Source organism: Rissa tridactyla, chromosome 11, assembly GCF_028500815.1.
Source record: "Rissa tridactyla isolate bRisTri1 chromosome 11, bRisTri1.patW.cur.20221130, whole genome shotgun sequence".
NCBI classification, from domain to species: Eukaryota; Metazoa; Chordata; class Aves; order Charadriiformes; family Laridae; genus Rissa; species Rissa tridactyla.
The window spans coordinates 20,753,831-20,773,738 of NC_071476.1; the positions used below are offsets into that span (position 1 = coordinate 20,753,831).

Consider the following 19,908-nt stretch of genomic DNA (forward strand, 5'->3'; position numbering starts at 1 on the left):
AAGTGAAAAATGGAGAATGTAAGTGTTCTAATAGAAACACAAGAAATCTTATCAAGATGGCTTTCCAATGCCTTCAAGAAGCCTCTGAATTCAGGAACAACAATGATGACACCAACCTCAATGGCCCTTTTCCAAGTTCAACTTTATTCTACCTTCAAAGTCCTTTGAAGCAACTTGTGCAGTTTCCTTACAATGCACACAAAGGAAATGAGCATGTTTGAACAACTCCTTGTGGAGGTCAAGAGGAAAAAGAAATTGTGTGACCTCTGGAAACAAGGTCAGGCTTTCCAGGAAGACTCCAGAGCTAGTGTTTATCTATGCAGGGAGAAGACATGAGAGGCCAAAGCTCAATTAGAGTGGAAACGGTCCAGCCTTGTGTCAGACAAGAAAGGCTTTTTAAAGTATGTTAATAGCAAGAGGAGGTCTAAAGAAAACATTAGATTGATACTTGTTGAAGATGATTACCTGACTGAAAAGGATGAAGAAGCAGCAGAGGCATTCAATGCTTTTCTTGACCTGCTGTTTAACAATAGAGATTGACGCTGGGCTGCCCGGTCCACTGAAACACAGGGCTGCGAGTGAACAAACAGTGATTTTCCATTGGTGGATGCTGAAGTTGCCAGGGACCAGCGGTGTCAGTGGAATGTTCACAAGTCCATGGCACCTGTGGGATTTCTCCCAGAGTACTGATGGAGATAGTCGATGTTACAGCAGGACATTTCTCCATCAGCTGTCAAAGGCCTTGGGAGACTGGGGAGGGGTCCCTGCTGACTGGAAGCTAGCCAATGTTCTTCCAATTTACAAGAAGGGCAAGAGGGAAGACCCAGGAAAACTACCGACCTGTTAGTCTATACTCAGATCCTGGAAAGATTATGAAGATGATACTGGGGACCACTGAAAGGCATTGAAAGAACAATGCAATCATCAGGCACAGTCAACGTGCGTTCACCAAGGGAAAGTCCTGCTTAACTGCTTTGATATCATAGAATCATAGAACGGTTAGATTTGGAAGGCAACTTAAAGATCATCGTGTTCCAACTCCCCTGCCATGGGCAGGGACACCTTCCACAAGACCAGGTTGCCCAAAGCCCAACCCAACCTGGTCTTGAAAACTTCCCGGGACAGGGCATACACAACTTCCCTGGGAAACCTGTGACAGCATCTCACCACACTCTAAGAATTTCTTCCTAATGGCTAATCTAAATCTACCCTCTTTCAGTTTATACTGTTACCCCTCATCCTATCGTTACGCTCCCCAATAAAGAATCCCTCCCCAGCTTTTCTGAAGGCCCCTTTTAGGGACTGGAAGGGGCTCTAAAGTCTCCCTGGAGCCTCCCCTTCTCCAGGCTGAGCAACCCCAACTCTCTCATCCTCTGTTCATAGGAGAGGTCCTCCAGCACTCTGATCATCTTCACAGCCCACCTCCGGACTCGCTCCAACAGGTCTGTGTCCTACTATTATGAACTCACACGCGCTGTGGATGTCGATTTCTGGATTGGAGGCACTGTCCCTCAGAGAATTCTTCCGGATACGTTGTCCAACTCTGAGATGAGCAGGTTCATGGTGAACTGGCTAAAGAAGAGGCTAAAGAGGCACTGTAGTCAATGGGGCTGGGAGAGGCTATATCTGGCTGCTGACATATCACCTGCGATGTTCCTCAGGGTGAAATTCTCAGGCCAGTTCTGTTCAATATTTTTCCAATGATCTCGATGCAGGAGTTGAATGCATCATTAGCAACTTTGCTGATGATACCAAACTACGAGGTGCTGCTCGCTCTCTCAAGGGACAATGGGGCTTGCAGAGGGATCTAGTTAGGTTGGAGCATTGGGCAATCATAAATAGCATGAAATTGAAGAAGTCCAAGTGCCAGATTCTGTGCCTGGGATGGAGTAATGCTGGGCACAAGTATAAATTTGGAGAGGAGTGGCTGGAGATCAGCCCTGCAAAAAGGAATCTGGGGGTGTTGGTTGACAGCAGGCCCAGGACGTGTCAGCGTTGGGCCCTGGCAGCCAAGATAGCAAACTGCATCCTTGGGTGCATCAAACACAGTGAAACCATCCAGTCAGAAGAGGTGATTATCCCACTCTATTTAGTGTTGGTGCGGCCTCATCTTGAGTTCTCTGTGCGGTCCTGGGCCGCACCATTAAAGGAGGATGCTAAGATACTCAGCTGCGTCCAGAGGAAGGGCAACTGATCTGGTGACAGGTCTGGCAGGAATGTCCTATGAGGAGTGGCTAAGGACTTGGGTTTGCCTAGTTAGGAGAAAAGGAGGCTGAGAGAGGGAGGTGCTCATCTCTTCTCCCTTGTATCCAGAGACAGGACGCGTGGGAATGGTGCTAACCACATCAACCACAGGGGTTTGATGTGAGCAGCTCCCTGCCTCACCACACAGCACTCGTGCAGCATATGCAGACACACAATGGCTGTCCAGACAGACATCGTGACAAGAAGGCAAAACACATAGACCCCAAACATCTCAGACAGAGACATCCAGCACCCAGGGAAGAGCCAGACCCCCATGCTTCCACCACATAGTAACACAGTACTCACAACTTCCTTGCTTTTCTGAACTGGGACGAGGGCTATGGGCATTTCCGTGAGCTCGTGTGTCATGATTTAACCCCAGCTGGCAGCTAAGCACCACACAGCCATTGACTCACTAACACCCCTAGACATCCCCATGGTGGGATGTGGGAGAGAATCGGGAGACTAAAAGTGAGAAAACTCATGGGTTGAGATGAGAAATCTTTAATAATTGAAATAAAATAATTAATAATAATAATATTAATAATAATAATAATATATGAAGAAGAAGAAGAAGAAAGTGAAAATAAAAACAAAAAAAAAACCTAAAACCCAAGAAAAGACAAGTGATACAAATGAAAAACAACTGCTCACAACCAACCAAACTATGTCTAGCCTGTTCCTCAGTAGCATCACAAGATGCCTGGCCACTTCCCACCACTTTATATGCTGAGCATGATGTCATATGCTATGAATTATCTCTTTGGCCAGGTTGGGTCAGCTGTCCTGGCTCTGTCCCCTCCCAACTGCTTATGCACCTCCAGCCTCCTCACTGGCAGGGCATGAGAAGCTGAAAAGTCCTTGACTCAGTGCAAGCACGATTTAGCAACCACTAAAGCATCAGTGTGTTATCAACATTATTCTCATGCTAAATCCAAAACACAGCTACTAGGCTACCAGCTACTAGGAAGAAAATTAACTCTATCCCAGCTGAAACCAGGACAATGGGATTTGTCTGCCTGACTTTGCCATTGCGTTACAGCACAGAATAAGAGGGCCAGGAGCTTGCCTAACAGCAAGCGAGACAAGAACTTGACTGGTGACCCTGGACCTAACCCCACTCTCAAAGCGTTTCACAGCTGAAGAATATTATTTCCTGGGTGAAGGAGGCTTGAGGTCCTTTTGTTTGTTTGTGTGCTTGTTTGTTTGTTTGGAGGGGGAGACAAAATTTCTTCTGACATAGAATTTGGCAGAAATCACTGACGCCAATTGCAAATGCAGATTAACCTGGGAGGAACCATTGCCACATGCTGTAACAGGGATCCCTTCCTATCGTGAGGCATGAATGAAGCCTCTGTATGTGCTGACTCCATGCTAGTTAAAGGAAAGACTATTGAACTGTTCTGCAGAGAGGGTCCCAGGGTTCTCTGGTGCAAAGTGTTCTGCAGTAATGGGGCCACGGGGGAAATCCTGGTCGTCATCGGTGCCCCCACCTCTGGTGCACTGCTGTGGTGGCAGGCTGGGGAGGATGGGCTTCAGGAACTTGAACTCGCTGTTGCCAGAGCCCGTTGTGAGGCTGATCTCATAACAATAGCCATGGGGCAAGGTCCCTGCTGTGGCTGCATCAGCCAGGCTGCTCTGCAAGTTGCCAGCACCATAAAGCACGTGCCCTGCCTTCAGCTCCTTTCTCTTGCACACCTTGCGAGTGATGAAGGCTGTCATGGATGCGAGGAAGAGGAGTGAGACAAAGGTCAAGGAAATGATTAAATAGGTTGTCAGGGAGTCACTCTCGTCCTCCGTGGCCAGGCTGCTGTGCGGTAGACGCACGTCTGAGTAGTCATTGAGCAGGAGTGCGTTCAGTGCAGCAGTGGCTGACAATGGTGGCTTCCCGTTGTCTCGCACCACAACAACTAGCTTCTGCTTCACAGCATCCCTCTCTGTCACTGGCCTCTTCAGCCGCACCTCCCCGCTTTGGGCACCCACCACAAACAGCCCGGGCTCGGTGGCCTTCAGCAAGTGGTATGAGAGCCACGAGTTCTGTCCCGAGTCTGCATCCACAGCCACCACTTTGGTGATGAGGTACCCTGCCTCAGCTGATACAGGCACCAGCTCGCTGGATGGTGGACCGCTGTCCTGTGATGGGTACAGCACCAGAGGCGCATTGTCATTCTCATCCACCACAACAAGGTGGACGGTGACGTTGGCACTGAGAGGAGGAGATCCCGCATCACAGGCACTCACCAAGACATCAATCTGCTTCACCTGCTCATAGTCTAGAGGTCGCAGCACAAACACGTGCCCATTCTCAGAGTTCACGGAGATGCAGGAGCAGGGAGGCTGCTCTGTGGGATGGGACGGTGCCAGGAAATATGTCACCTTGGCATTGGTCCCCGCATCAGCATCTGCAGCATGGACAGCTCCAACAAGCACCATGGGGACATTGTTCTCATGCACATACATCGTGTATGATGTCTGGTTGAAGGCAGGTGCATTGTCGTTGACATCGGAGATGTCCACTGTGAAGGTCTGGGTGGTTGTGAGAGGAGGTGACCCCGCGTCTGCTGCTGTGACAACGAGGATGTGCCGTGCCATCTCCTCCCTGTCCAGCATACTCACAGTCACCAGTTCATAGTAGTTCTTATAGGCCAGACGCAGGGAGAACAATAGCTGATCCTCAAGGGCACAGGAGATCTTCCCATTTGCACCAGAATCCCGGTCCCTGACAGTAAAGAGGGCAACCACTGTTCCAGGGAATGCGTTCTCAGGGAGGGGGCTGTTGAAGGAATTCACCACTAGCTCAGGTGCATTGTCGTTCACATCCACCACCTCCACCAACACCTTGCAGATTGCTGACAGGCCACCGCCATCCGTGGCCCGCACACTGAGCTCATGATTCTCTGCCACCTCAAAGTCCAGAGGCATCGCGAGTTTAATTTCACCACTTGTGGGGTCAATCACGAATGATGACCTACTCTGGCCCACTGCTTCGCTGAACTGATATGTGATGTCCCCATTAACTCCCACGTCCTGATCAGTTGCCACCACTGTGAGAACAACAGAGCCCACAGGGGCATTTTCCAAAACCTGCCCGACATACAGCTTCTGTGTGAAGACAGGAGAGTTGTCATTTACATCTAGAATAACAATGCGGATTTGTGTGGTCCCACTCCTGGGAGGAGAGCCCCCATCCATGGCAATGAGACTGAAAACCACCTCTCCTTCCTCCTCTCTGTCTAGAGCCTTCTCCAAGACCAGTTCAACATATTTGTCGTCCTCACTCTGACTTGCAAAGGAGACACTGAAGTACTCGTTCTCGGGAGAAATGCTGTAAGCCTGGATGCTGTTGCTGCCAACATCCAGGTCCCGAGCACCCTCCAGAGGGAAACGCGAGCCAGGGTTGCTCGTTTCCAGGATCTTAAAAACTACTTGTTCCACTGGGAATACGGGGGAATGGTCATTGATGTCCTCCACGGCCACCTCCACCCGAAAGAACTGCAGCGGGTTTGCCAGCAGGAGCTCGAAGGGGAGCGTGCACGTAGCGGACTGGCCGCACAGCTCCTCCCGGTCCAGCCTCTCGGCCACGACGAGCCGGCCGGTGGCGGGGTCTAAGCGAAAGTGCTGCCGGCCGTCCTCCGAGGCCAGGCGGGCGCCGCGAGCCGCCAGCTGCGCCGGGGACAGCCCCGCGTCCTCCGCCACGTTGGCTACCACGGAGCCGCTCGCCGCCTCCTCGGCTACGGAGTAGCGGATGGGCTCGGAGCGAGCGAGCGGCAGGGAGAGGAAAGCACAGAGACAAAGCACTTGCCTTGCGATCGCCATCTCGGGCCGGCGGACAGCCTCCGTCTCGCGGATCGCCCGCGCACTCCTCCGCGGAGAGCGGCGCCCGGCAGCAGCGCGGCGGGGCGGCGGTCGGGCGGCCTCCCTCTCGCCGACTCCGGATGGCGGCACGGAGCGCGGCCGCCCTGGCCCGGCAGCCGCTGGCACGGGGCACCGCTCGCCGCCGCTCGCCGCCGTTGCCCGGCTCGGCTCGGCTGGGCTGGGCCGGGCTGGGTAGCGGCGGGTTGGGCTGGGCCGCCTCCCCGCCCGCAGCCGCTCGGCGCCGCCTTGGCCGGGAGCACCACCCTGCGGCCCGCGGCGGGACTGCGCCCGCCGCCGCCCGCTGCCCGCGCTGCCGCCTCGCACCGGCACACGGGCAAGCGCGCACACGCGCGGCTCCGGCCGCTCGCCCGCCTCGGCGCTCTGCGGCAGGACGCGCGCACACGGCGCCGGCGAGGGAAGCGCAGCGCAGGAGGGCCGGGAGTCCTGCGGGGCCGACGCTTGCCTCCGAGCACAGGGGCAGCGCCGGCAGCTGCCCCGTCTCTTTCCCCGATGCCCGTTGCACAGCGTTCAGAAACATTTCTGCACCCAAAAAGGATTGTCAATCCTTTACACCGGCAGCCCACGGCAGCGCCCACCGTCCGTGGACGTGGTGCTTAGGGACAGGGTTTAGTGGTGGACTTGGTAATGTAAGCTTAACAGTTGGACTCGATGGTCTCAAGGGTCTTCTCCAACCTAAATGATTCCATGATTCTTCTTCGGTTAACTGGATAGTGCAGCATTCACATCTTGACATATAATGGTCTTCACTACACCAGCCTCCGGTGTTACCTTTTTAACCGGTCCCTGTGGAAGGGAGGGGTGAAGTCTTCTACATTTCCTGAGATCAAAGCCTTTCCTTGGTAGCAGATATCGCTCATCAAATACCCACCTCCTCCTGTGCCCACAAATACTTCCCGAAAGGAACATGTATGCTGTTTTTCGGCCATCCATCTTCTGAAACTCCTACACCTTTAATGTCACAAATGTTTTTTGCTCAAACACCTCACAGCTGCCATCCACAGGTGACGCTCTAGGGAAAATGGGATTTCCATTGACCAATTGGGATTTCCGCTTTCCAATGACCTGGATCTAAATAGGCCCTGTGGCAACCAGAAGCTCAGTGCCCCAAAGATCCATGCAGGACTGCCAGCAAAGCCTTGCTCCCCACAGTATCACTGAATGCGGTTTAGGCTTCATCTCCAAATGGAAGAATTGCACCCACTCAGACGTACATCAGGCAAGGGACAAAATGAGAAAAAAAAATTGCAGCCTTTTGAAAAACTTTGACAGACCTTTCCAACAAAAATAAACATCTCTACAAAGACTACTGTCTCCATACAAGGCATTCCAGAGTTCTCTTTATTTCATTTTTACACACAAGAGTATCCCTGTTTACAATGGTACAGTTTATAACTCAAGCACAACACAGTGTCAGGGTTTCCAAATATTCTGTGCCACACTGCTTTCATTCAAGCAATCTCATATTATACATGGAGTGACAGTCCTTCTTAAGAGGAAGAGGTACGACAATGCTCAAACACAGTTCACAAAGTAGAAGGAGAAAGGGCAAAAAGGAGAATGCAAATACTCTAACACAAACCCAGGAAATCCTGGTGGGGCAGATTTCCCCTCCCATCAAGAAGCCTCTGAACTCAGGAACAACAAAGATGACACCAAACTCAATGGCCCTTTTCCAAGTCCATCTCAATTCTACCTTCAGACAAAGGCCTTTGAAGCAACCTGTGCAGTTTCCTTACAATGCACCCAAAGGCAATGAGCATGTTTTCACAACTCTGAACAGTTACAGTCTACAAGCAAGCAATTCCACTGTGTCAACAGTCAAGCAAACAGGGCAGAAGACCAGCTTGGCCAAACAGGGAACTCCTCCTGGAGCTCAAGAGGAAAAAGAAACTGTGTGATCTCGGGAAGCAAGGTCAGGCTTTGCAGGAAGACTGCAGAGCTGCGGTTTGTTTATGCAGGGAGAAGACATGAATGCATAAAGCAGAATTAGAGCGGAAATTGGCCAGCATTGTGTCAGACAACAATCAAGGCTTTTTAAAGTATGTCAATATCAAGAGGAGGTCTAAAGAAAACATGAGACTGATACTTGTTGAAGACAGTAACCTGACCAACAGGGATGAAGGAGAAGAGGAGGCATTCAATGCTTCTCTTGCCTCTATCTTTAATACTCCTAATCAACTTTCGGCTGCCCAGTCCACTGAGTCAGAGGGCTGCGAGTGCGAGAAAAGTGACTTTCCATTGGTGGACGCAGAAATTGTCAGGGATCAGATGCATCAGCAGAATGTTCACAAGTCCATGGCGCCTGATGGGATTTGTCATCCCAGATTACTGAAGGAGCTAGTTCATGTTACAGCAAGAGACCTCTTGATCAGCTGCCAGAGGCCTTGGGAGACTGGGGAGGGGTCCCTGCTGACTGGAAGCTAGACAATGTTCTTCCAATTTACAAGAAGGGCAAGAGGGAAGACCCAGGAAAACTACCGACCTGTTAGTCTATGCTCAGATCCTGGAAAGATTATGGAGAAGATCATACAGGTTACTAATGACAGCCATTTAAAGAACAATGCAATCATCAGGCACAGTCAACGTGCGTTCACCAAGGGAAAGTCCTGCTTAACTGCTTTGATATCATAGAATCATAGAATGGTTAGATTTGGAAGGCACCTTAAAGATCATCGTGTTCCAACTCCCCTGCCATGGGCAGGGACACCTTAGACAAGACCAGGTTGCCCAAAGCCCCACCCAACCTGGTCTTGAAAACTTCCCGGGACAGGGCATACACAACTTCCCTGGGAAACCTGTGACAGCATCTCACCACACTCTAAGAATTTCTTCCTAATGACTAATCTAAATCTACCCTCTTTCAGTTTATACTGTTACCCCTCATCCTATCGCTACGCTCCCCAATAAAGAATCCCTCCCCAGCTTTTCTGAAGGCCCCCTTTAGGGACTGGAAGGGGCTCTAAAGTCTCCCTGGAGCCTCCCCTTCTCCAGGCTGAGTAACCCCAACTCTCTCATCCTCTGTTCATAGGAGAGGTCCTCCAGCACTCTGATCATCTTCACAGCCCACCTCCGGACTCGCTCCAACAGGTCCATGTCCTTCTATTATGAAGTCATACGCCCAGTGGATGAAGGAACGCTGTGGATGTAGATTTCTGGATTTTAGCACATTTTGAGGCACTGTCCCTCAGAGAATTCTTCTGGATACGTTGTCCAACTCTGAGATGAGCAGGTTCATGGTGAACTGGCTAAAGAAGAGGCTAAAGAGGCACTGTAGTCAATGGGCTGGGGGAGGCTATATCTGGCTGCTGACATATCACCTGCGATGTTCCTCAGGGTGAAATTCTCAGGCCAGTTCTGTTCAATATTTTTCCAATGATCTCGATGCAGGAGTTGAATGCATCATTAGCAACTTTGCTGATGATACCAAACTACGAGGTGCTGCTCGCTCTCTCAAGGGACAATGGGGCTTGCAGAGGGATCTAGTTAGGTTGGAGCATTGGGCAATCATAAATAGCATGAAATTGAAGAAGTCCAAGTGCCAGATTCTGTGCCTGGGATGGAGTAATGCTGGGCACAAGTATAAATTTGGAGAGGAGTGGCTGGAGATCAGCCCTGCAAAAAGGAATCTGGGGGTGTTGGTTGACAGCAGGCCCAGGACGTGTCAGCGTTGGGCCCTGGCAGCCAAGATAGCAAACTGCATCCTTGGGTGCATCAAACACAGTGAAACCATCCAGTCAGAAGAGGTGATTATCCCACTCTATTTAGTGTTGGTGCGGCCTCATCTTGAGTTCTCTGTGCGGTCCTGGGCCGCACCATTAAAGGAGGATGCTAAGATACTCAGCTGCGTCCAGAGGAAGGGCAACTGATCTGGTGACAGGTCTGGCAGGAATGTCCTATGAGGAGTGGCTAAGGACTTGGGTTTGCCTAGTTAGGAGAAAAGGAGGCTGAGAGAGGGAGGTGCTCATCTCTTCTCCCTTGTATCCAGAGACAGGACGCGTGGGAATGGTGCTAACCACATCAACCACAGGGGTTTGATGTGAGCAGCTCCCTGCCTCACCACACAGCACTCGTGCAGCATATGCAGACACACAATGGCTGTCCAGACAGACATCGTGACAAGAAGGCAAAACACATAGACCCCAAACATCTCAGACAGAGACATCCAGCACCCAGGGAAGAGCCAGACCCCCATGCTTCCACCACATAGTAACACAGTACTCACAACTTCCTTGCTTTTCTGAACTGGGACGAGGGCTATGGGCATTTCCGTGAGCTCGTGTGTCATGATTTAACCCCAGCTGGCAGCTAAGCACCACACAGCCATTGACTCACTAACACCCCTAGACATCCCCATGGTGGGATGTGGGAGAGAATCGGGAGACTAAAAGTGAGAAAACTCATGGGTTGAGATGAGAAATCTTTAATAATTGAAATAAAATAATTAATAATAATAATATTAATAATAATAATAATATATGAAGAAGAAGAAGAAGAAAGTGAAAATAAAAACAAAAAAAAAACCTAAAACCCAAGAAAAGACAAGTGATACAAATGAAAAACAACTGCTCACAACCAACCAAACTATGTCTAGCCTGTTCCTCAGTAGCATCACAAGATGCCTGGCCACTTCCCACCACTTTATATGCTGAGCATGATGTCATATGCTATGAATTATCCCTTTGGCCAGGTTGGGTCAGCTGTCCTGGCTCTGTCCCCTCACAACTGCTTATGCACCTCCAGCCTCCTCACTGGCAGGGCATGAGAAGCTGAAAAGTCCTTGACTCAGTGCAAGCACGATTTAGCAACCACTAAAGCATCAGTGTGTTATTAACATTATTCTCATGCTAAATCCAAAACACAGCTACTAGGCTACCAGCTACTAGGAAGAAAATTAACTCTATCCCAGCTGAAACCAGGACAATGGGATTTGTCTGCCTGACTTTGCCATTGCGTTACAGCACAGAATAAGAGGGCCAGGAGCTTGCCTAACAGCAAGTGAGACAAGAACTTGACTGGTGACCCTGGACCTAACCCCACTCTCAAAGTGTTTCACAGCTGAAGAATATTATTTCCTGGGTGAAGGAGGCTTGAGGTCCTTTTGTTTCTTTGTTTGCTTGTTTGTTTGTTTGGAGGGGGAGACAAAATTTCTTCTGACATAGAATTTGGCAGAAATCACTGACGCCAATTGCAAATGCAGATTAACCTGGGAGGAACCATTGCCACATGCTGTAACAGGGATCCCTTCCTATCGTGAGGCATGAATGAAGCCTCTGTATGTGCTGACTCCATGCTAGTTAAAGGAAAGACTATTGAACTGTTCTCCAGAGAGGGTCCCGGGGTTCTCTGGTGCAAAGTGTTCTGCAGTAATGGGGCCACGGGGGAAATCCTGGTCGTCATCGGTGCCCCCACCTCTGGTGCACTGCTGTGGTGGCAGGCTGGGGAGGATGGGCTTCAGGAACTTGAACTCGCTGTTGCCAGAGCCCGTTGTGAGGCTGATCTCATAACAATAGCCATGGGGCAAGGTCCCTGCTGTGGCTGCATCAGCCAGGCTGCTCTGCAAGTTGCCAGCACCATAAAGCACGTGCCCTGCCTTCAGCTCCTTTCTCTTGCACACCTTGCGAGTGATGAAGGCTGTCATGGATGCGAGGAAGAGGAGTGAGACAAAGGTCAAGGAAATGATTAAATAGGTTGTCAGGGAGTCACTCTCGTCCTCCGTGGCCAGGCTGCTGTGCGGTAGACGCACGTCTGAGAAGTCATTGAGCAGGAGTGCGTTCAGTGCAGCAGTGGCTGACAATGGTGGCTTCCCATTGTCTCGCACCACAACAACTAGCTTCTGCTTCACAGCATCCCTCTCTGTCACTGGCCTCTTCAGCCGCACCTCCCCGCTTTGGGCACCCACCACAAACAGCCCGGGCTCGGTGGCCTTCAGCAAGTGGTATGAGAGCCACGAGTTCTGTCCCGAGTCTGCATCCACAGCCACCACTTTGGTGATGAGGTACCCTGCCTCAGCTGATACAGGCACCAGCTCGCTGGATGGTGGACCGCTGTCCTGTGATGGGTACAGCACCAGAGGCGCATTGTCATTCTCATCCACCACAACAAGGTGGACAGTGACGTTGGCACTGAGAGGAGGAGATCCCGCATCACAGGCACTCACCAAGACATCAATCTGCTTCACCTGCTCATAGTCCAGAGGCCGCAGCACAAACACGTGCCCATTCTCAGAGTTCACGGAGATGCAGGAGCAGGGAGGCTGCTCTGTGGGATGGGACGGTGCCAGGAAATATGTCACCTTGGCATTGGGCCCCACATCAGCATCTGCAGCACTGACAGCTCCAACAAGCACCATGGGGACATTGTTCTCATGCACATACATCGTGTATGATGTCTGGTCGAAGGCAGGTGCATTGTCATTGACATCGGAGATGTCCACCGTGAAGGTCTGGGTGGTTGTGAGAGGAGGTGACCCTGCGTCTGCTGCTGTGACAATGAGGATGTGCCGTGCCATCTCCTCCCTGTCCAGAGCATTGACGGTGACAAGCTCATAGTAGTTCTTATAGGCCAGACGCAGGGAGAACAATAGCTGATCCTCAAGGGCACAGGAGATCTTCCCATTCGCACCAGAATCCCGGTCCCTGACAGTAAAGAGAGCAACCACTGTTCCAGGGAATGCGTTCTCGGGGAGGGGGCTGTTGAAGGAGTTAACCACCAGCTCAGGTGCATTGTCATTCACGTCCACCACCTCCACCAACACCTTGCAGATTGCTGACAGGCCACCGCCATCCATGGCCCGCAAACTGAGCTCATGATTCTCTGCCAACTCAAAGTCCAGAGGCATCGTGAGTTTAATTTCACCACTAGTAGGGTCGATCGTGAATGCTGAGTTGCTCTGTCCCACTGCTTGCCTGAACTGATAGGTGATGTCCCCATTAACTCCCTCATCCCGATCAATAGCCATCACTCTAAGGACCACTGAGCCAACAGGCGCATTTTCCAAAACCTGCGCAATATATCCTTCCTCTGTGAAGACAGGAGCATTGTCATTTACATCTAGAATAACAATGTGGATTTGTGTGGTCCCACTCCCGGGAGGAGAGCCCCCATCCACGGCAATGAGACTTAAATCCACGTCTCCTTCCTCCTCTCTGTCTAGAGCCTTCTCCAAGACCAGTTCAACATATTCGTCACCGTTCCTCCGAGTACCAAAGGAGACACTAAAGTACTCATTCTCGGGAGAAATGCTGTAAGCCTGGATGCTGTTGCTGCCAACATCCAGGTCCCGAGCACCCTCCAGAGGGAAACGCGAGCCAGGGTTGCTCGTTTCCGGGATCTTAAAAATGACTACTTCCTCCGGGAAAACGGGGGAATGGTCATTGATGTCCTCCACGGCCACCTCCACCCGAAAGAACTGCAGCGGGTTTGCCAGCAGGAGCTCGAAGGGGAGCGTGCACGTAGCGGACTGGCCGCACAGCTCCTCCCGGTCCAGCCTCTCGGCCACGACGAGCCGGCCGGTGGCGGGGTCTAAGCGAAAGTGCTGCCGGCCGTCCTCCGAGGCCAGGCGGGCGCCGCGAGCCGCCAGCTGCGCCGGGGACAGCCCCGCGTCCTCCGCCACGTTGGCTACCACGGAGCCGCTCGCCGCCTCCTCGGCTACGGAGTAGCGGATGGGCTCGGAGCGAGCGAGCGGCAGGGAGAGGAAAGCACAGAGACAAAGCACTTGCCTTGCGATCGCCATCTCGGGCCGGCGGACAGCCTCCGTCTCGCAGATCGCCCGCGCACTCCTCCGCGGAGAGCGGCGCCCGGCAGCAGCGCGGCGGGGCGGCGGTCGGGCGGCCTCCCTCTCGCCGACTCCGGATGGCGGCACGGAGCGCGGCCGCCCTGGCCCGGCAGCCGCTGGCACGGGGCACCGCTCGCCGCCGCTCGCCGCTGTTGCCCGGCTCGGCTCGGCTGGGCTGGGCTGGGCTGTGTAGCGACGGGCTGGGCTGGGCCGCCTCCCCGCCCGCAGCTGCTCAGCGCCGCCTTGGCCGGGAGCACCACCCTGCGGCCCGCGGCGGGACTGCGCCCGCCGCCGCCCGCTGCCCGCGCTGCCGCCTCGCACCGGCACTCGGGCCCGCGCGCACACGCGCGGCTCCGGCCGCTCGCCCGCGCCGGCAGCTGCCCCCTCTCTTTCCCCGATGCCCGTTGCCCAGAGCCCTCCGGCAAGTGGGCGCTCTTGGCTCCCGGACGGCCATTCCCTGCCCTTCCAGGAACACGGCGGCGAGAGAGGGGCCGGGCATTTCCCGCAGCACCGTGGGGCGGAGTCTCAGCCCGGAGGGATCGAGCCGCCTTCCCCGGCCGGGGAAGCCCGGCGGAAACCCCCGCAGGGGCAGCACGCAGGTAACAGCCCAGCACGGCACTACATCTACTCAGGAGTCTCGGGCTGAGGACGGGGAAGGCAGGCGGGTTTCAACAAGGCTCACGCATGGACGCGCCTGTCGTCCGGCCAGTCCGGCGGCTGAACGGGCAGAGGGGCCGTGCTCCCCGCCTCGCCTTCCCTCTCGCCCGCGGCCTGCCAGCTGCACAGGGGTTCTTCGTTTTCTTTCCCGGCCCCGCTGCAACGCTGCTTTGCGGGCTGCACAGGACGGTCCTCAGGAACTGGAACTGCCTCCTCCCCGAGCCGCTGCTCAGGCACACTTCGTAGCGCTCGGCCGGCCACAGAGTGCCCGTGCCGGCCACGTCCACGCAGTCGGCGGTGAAGTTGCTGTCAGCGTAGCAGCGGGCCGAGGGAGGCAAAAGGCATGCCCAGAGTCTCGCCTTGCAGGCATGTCAGCCGTACCACTCAGCCTGGTGCCATTTGCAACCGTGCTGGGAGTGCACTTGATCCCACTGTGTCGTTGATGAAGGTGTCAAACAAGACTTGTCACCATATGGACACCTGAGGGGCACCACTCGCCACTCATCTCCATCCAGACATTGAGATTTGACCATGACTCTGTGGATAGGACCATCCAGACAATTCCTTACCCACCAAATCCATGAAATCAATGTGTCCAAACTTAGAGAGAGGTATGTTGTGGGGAACCGTGACAAAGGCCTTACAGAAGTCTAGTCTTCCCTTGTCCTCTCATACAGTCATTCCGTCCTATAAGTTGACCCACATCACTAGGGTGGTCAGGCAAGACTTGACGTTGGTGAAACCATGCTGGCTGTCTTGATGCATGTCTCTGCCCTCCATGTGCCTTAGCATAATTTCTAGGAGGATCTGTTTCATCTTGTTCCCAGTCACAGAGGGGAGGATGACAAGGTGGAACTTCCCAGGGTCCACCTTTCTACTCTTTTTAAAAATGGGTGCAATGTTTCCCTTTTCAAGTCACCAGGGACTTCACCTCACTGCCATGACATTTCAAATATCATGGAGAGTGGCTTAGCAACCACATCAGCCAATTCCCTCAGGACTCCGGAAGGCATCTTCTCAGGTCCCAGAGACTTCTCTATGTTCAGGTTTCTCAGGTGGTCTGATCTTCTCTTACAGCGTGAGGGACTTTGCTCCCCCGGTCCCTGCCTCGAGCTCCATCCGTTCGAGAAGTGTGGGAAGAGAGATTGACAGTGAAAACTTAAGCAAAAAAAGCTGCCGACTGCCTCAGCCTTCTCCTTGCCTGTTGTTACCAGTTTGCCACTCGTGTTCATCAGCGGAGGTACACTTTCTTTGACCCTCCTTTTCTGTCTGACATACCGCTAGAAGCCCTTCTTATTGTACTTTGTGTTCAGCTTCAGCCACACCTTGGTCTTCCTGACCGCATCCCTACAAAACTGGGCAAGGTCCCTGTACACTGTGCGTTTCCTTCTTGCCCTTTAGTCTGACAAGCAGGTCTTTACTCAGCCCTGCTGGTGTCTTGCCTTCCTTCCCTCATTTCTTACATGTGGGGATCAAGAACTCTTGCACTCTGTGGAAAGCATCCTTAAACATCTGCCAGCTCTCTTGTGCTCCCTTGTCCCTGAAAGCAGTTTCCAGGGGGTTAAAAGCCTCCCCTCTGCTAGGGCTGTCTATTACCTGGCCTAGAAGTTTTCCTTCCTAAAGGGCACCTGCAAAGAGCCCCTTGGGAAAGCTCAGCCGTGTGTGCTGGCCCTCCAATGCAGGAAACGCCATGTCCCCTTTCATAGGTCACAAACTGTAAGAAACCATCCAGTTATGAACTGCATCAGACACCTGGACCTTCGAACTGGAATGACCCGAGAACCAGCACTTTTACACCAGGAGCTGCTGGTTCCTTGTGATCTCAGCAAGAGAAACACGCCCACTCTCTAAAGTGTCATTCACAACTGTCTCTATTATAATCACCCTACTGGAAGGGTAGATGTGGAGAACCCTGAGCAGAGGAGCTTCATGAAAGAACTGCAGCCATGCACAACATGCCGTGCAGACCCTGGTCATAGAAAAGACAGAGTGTCCCTGTTTCAGTCATTCAAGCCATCTTAGGACTTCCCTGCAAGAAAGCAATTCTATTGATCGTTTCTACAGCTGCAGTAAAAGACTTTGGCAGGTGGACTTCCTGCTTGCAGGTGGCTTTCTAACCAGTACCAAGCAGGACTTGCCTGCAGCCTCTGCGATTACAATGAGCTGAGTTTATCTTCCCACCAAAGGATTTGTGCCACACAACACAGCACAGGACAGCACAGGCCTGTGCCTGAAAGATTTAAGGAGGTAGGTGTCGGTCTCTTTTCCCAAGTATGAAGTGATAGGATGAGAGGAAATGGCCCCAAGTTGTGACAGGGGAAGTTTAGACTGGATATTATGAACAACTTTTTCATCAAAAGGATTGCCAAGCATTAACACGGGCTGCCAAAGGAAGTGTCTGCCATCCCTGGACGTGGTGCTGAGGGACAGGGTTTAGTGGTGGACTTGGTAGTGTTTGGTTAACGGCAGGACTCAATGGTCTCAAGGATTTCTTCCAAACCAAACGATTCTATGATTCCTCTCAGGTTAGCTGGAGAGTATATCATTCACCCCTCGCTGTACAGCTGTCTTCTGGCCAGCATCACTACAGCGGCCTGTCCTCAGGCCTTATCCTTTTCTTGAGGCCTTTGTGGAGCAGATGCCTGTAGTGCTCTGCATTTCCTGAGAGTGAACCGTATCCCTGGTAGTAGTTCTTCATCCACCAATTCCCAACCTCCTGGGACTCCTCGAAAGACTTCTCCAAAGCAACATGTATGCTGTCATCCATCAAAACATTTAGAATCAGAATACTTTGTGCTCAAAGCCTTCCCAGTTGCCCTCTGCAGCTGGCACTCTAGGAAGAGTGGGATAGGTCACTATCCCCAACCTCACTGCTTTGCAGAGGCCTTTGCACACCCACGGTCCCTGTTAGGGTGGGGGCCAGTTTCCGCTGACTGGGTCTAACTGGGCCCTGTAGCAACCAGCAACTCAGTGCTCAGAAGACCCATACAGGTCTGTCAGCAAAGCCGTGCTCCCCACAGTTACACTCAATGCGATACAGGCCTCATTGCCAAACTGAAGAAATGTACCCGCTCATCTTTACATCAGCCAAGGGACAAAAATGAGAAAAAAGCTCACAGCCTTTGGAAAAACTTTGACAGAGCTTCCCCAGAGAAAAACCAACAAACAACTCAACAAAGACTACTGTCTCCACACAAGGCATTCAGGTGTTCTCTTTATTTCATTTTTACGCTCAAGGGTATCCTGCTTTACAGTTAATAACTGCAGCACAACACAACGTCACGTTTCCAAATATTCTGTGCCATTCAAACATTCAAACAGCCTTCTTTTAAAGAATCTAATATTATACATGGAGTGACAGTCCTTCTTAAGAGGAAGAGGTAAGACAATGCTCAAACACAGTTCACAAAGTAGAAGGAGAAAGGGCAAAAAGGAGAATGCAAATGCTCTAACACAAACCCAGGAAATCCTGGTGGGACAGATTTCCCCTCCCATCAAGAAGCCTCTGAACTCAGGAACAAAGATCAGAGAAAACTCAATGGGCTTTTTCCAAGTTTATCTCCATTCTACCTTCAGACAAAGTCCTTTGAAGTAACTTGTGCAGTTTCCTTACAATGCACCCAAAGGCAATGAGCATGTTTTCACAACTCTGAACAGTTACAGTCTACAAGCAAGCAATTCCACTGTGTCAACAGTCAAGCAAACAGGGCAGAAGACCAGCTTGGCCAAACAGGGAACTCCTCCTGGGGCTCAAGAGGAAAAAGAAATTGTGTGATCTCGGGAAGCAAGGTCAGGCTTTGCAGGAAGACTGCAGAGCTGAGGTTTGTTTATGCAGGGAGAAGACACGAATGCACAAAGCACAATTAGAGTGGAAACTGGCCAGCGTTGTGTCAGACAACAAGCAAGGCTTTTTAAAGTATGTCAATATCAAGAGGAGGTCTAAAGAAAACATGAGACTGATACTTGTTGAAGACAGTAACCTGACCGACAGGGATGAAGAAGAAGAGGAGGCATTCAATGCTTCTCTTGCCTCAATCTTTAATACTGCAAATGAACTTTGGGCTGCCCAGTCCACTGAGTCAGAGGACCACGAATGCAGGAACAGTGACTTTCCATTGGTGGACACAGAAATTGTCAGGAATTGGATGCATCAGCGGAATGTTCACAAGTCCATGGCGCCTGATGGGATTCGTCCCAGAGTACTGAAGGTGCTAGTTCATGTTACAGCAAGACACCACTTGATCAGCTGCCAAAGGCCTTGGGAGACTGGGGAGCGGTCCCTGTTGACTGGAAGCTAGACAATGTTCTTCCAGTTTACAAGAAGGGCAAGAGGGAAGACCCAGGAAACTACTGACATGTTAGTCCAACCTCAGACCCTGAGAAAATTATGAAGATGATACTGAGTACTACTGAAAGGCATTGAAAGAACAATGCAATCATCAGGCGCAGTCAACATGGGTTCACCAAGGGAAAGTCCTGTTTAATTGCTTTGATGTCATAAAATCATAGAATGGTTTGATTTCGAAGGCACCTTAAAGATCATCTAGATCCACCACTCCTGCCATGGGCAGGGACACCTCCCACTAGACCAGGTTGCTCAAAGCCCCATCCAGCCTGGTCTTGAAAACTTACAGGGAAGGGGTATCCACAACTTCCCTGGGAAACCTGTTCCAGTGTCTCATCGCCCTCACAGTAAAGAATTTCTTCCTAATATCTAATCTATATCTCCCCTCTTTCAGTTTAAAACCATTCCCCTTTTTCCTATTGCTACACTCCTTAATAAAGAGTCCCTTCCCATCTTTGCTGGAGGCCTCCTTTACATACTGGAAGGCTTCTATAAGGTCTCCCTGAAGCCTTCTCCTCTCCAGGCTGAACAACCCCAACCCTCTTAGTCTGTCTTCATAGGAAAGGTGCTCCAGTGCTCTGGCCATCCTCATGGCCCTCCTCTGGACTCACTCCAACAGGTCCACACTCTTCTATTATAAGGTCACCTGCCCCGTGCATGAAGGAAGGCTGTGGATGTAGTTTTCCTGGATTCTTGTGTGACTGTAGATATCATCCCTTGGAGAATTCTTCTGGACATGTCGTTCAACTGTGAGATGAGCGGGTTCACTATCAGCAGGGTGAAGAACCAGCTGAAGGGCAGGGCTCTAAGGGTTGCAGTGAATAGGGGAGCAACGTCTGGCGGGTGACATGTCACCAGCGGTGTTCCTCAGGGTTCAATTCTAGGGCCAGTCCTGTTCAATACTATTTTCAGTGATCTGGGTGCAGGAGTTGAAGGTACCATTAGCAACTTTGCTGATGATACCAAACAGGAAGGTGCTGCTCCCTCTCTGAAGGAAAAAGAGGCCTTGCAG

General features: G+C 51.8%; 2 protein-coding genes across 3 annotated transcripts; both read right to left on the bottom strand.

Annotated features, from left to right (window-relative positions):
* Window positions 1–736: 736 nt before the first annotated feature.
* LOC128916347 (protocadherin beta-15-like) lies at window positions 737–6,248 on the bottom strand. Its single transcript, XM_054217839.1, has one exon. The coding sequence runs from the start codon at window positions 6,058–6,060 to the stop codon at window positions 3,619–3,621; it is 2,442 nt and encodes an 813-aa protein (XP_054073814.1). The 5' UTR covers window positions 6,061–6,248; the 3' UTR covers window positions 737–3,618.
* Window positions 6,249–8,870: 2,622 nt separating this feature from the next.
* Window positions 8,871–13,876, bottom strand: LOC128916355 (protocadherin beta-15-like). 2 transcript variants are annotated; one of them, XM_054217857.1, is made up of 2 exons: window positions 11,544–13,871; window positions 8,871–9,058 (listed from the first exon to the last, which is right to left on the bottom strand). In XM_054217857.1, exons 1-2 carry the CDS (start codon window positions 13,850–13,852, stop codon window positions 9,001–9,003), a joined length of 2,367 nt encoding a protein of 788 aa, XP_054073832.1. In that variant the 5' UTR covers window positions 13,853–13,871; the 3' UTR covers window positions 8,871–9,000. The 2 variants fall into 2 exon arrangements, with proteins under 2 accessions (XP_054073832.1, XP_054073833.1); XM_054217858.1 differs by lacking the exon at window positions 8,871–9,058 and having other exon boundaries at window positions 11,411–13,876.
* Between the last annotated feature and the right edge of the window lie 6,032 nt (window positions 13,877–19,908).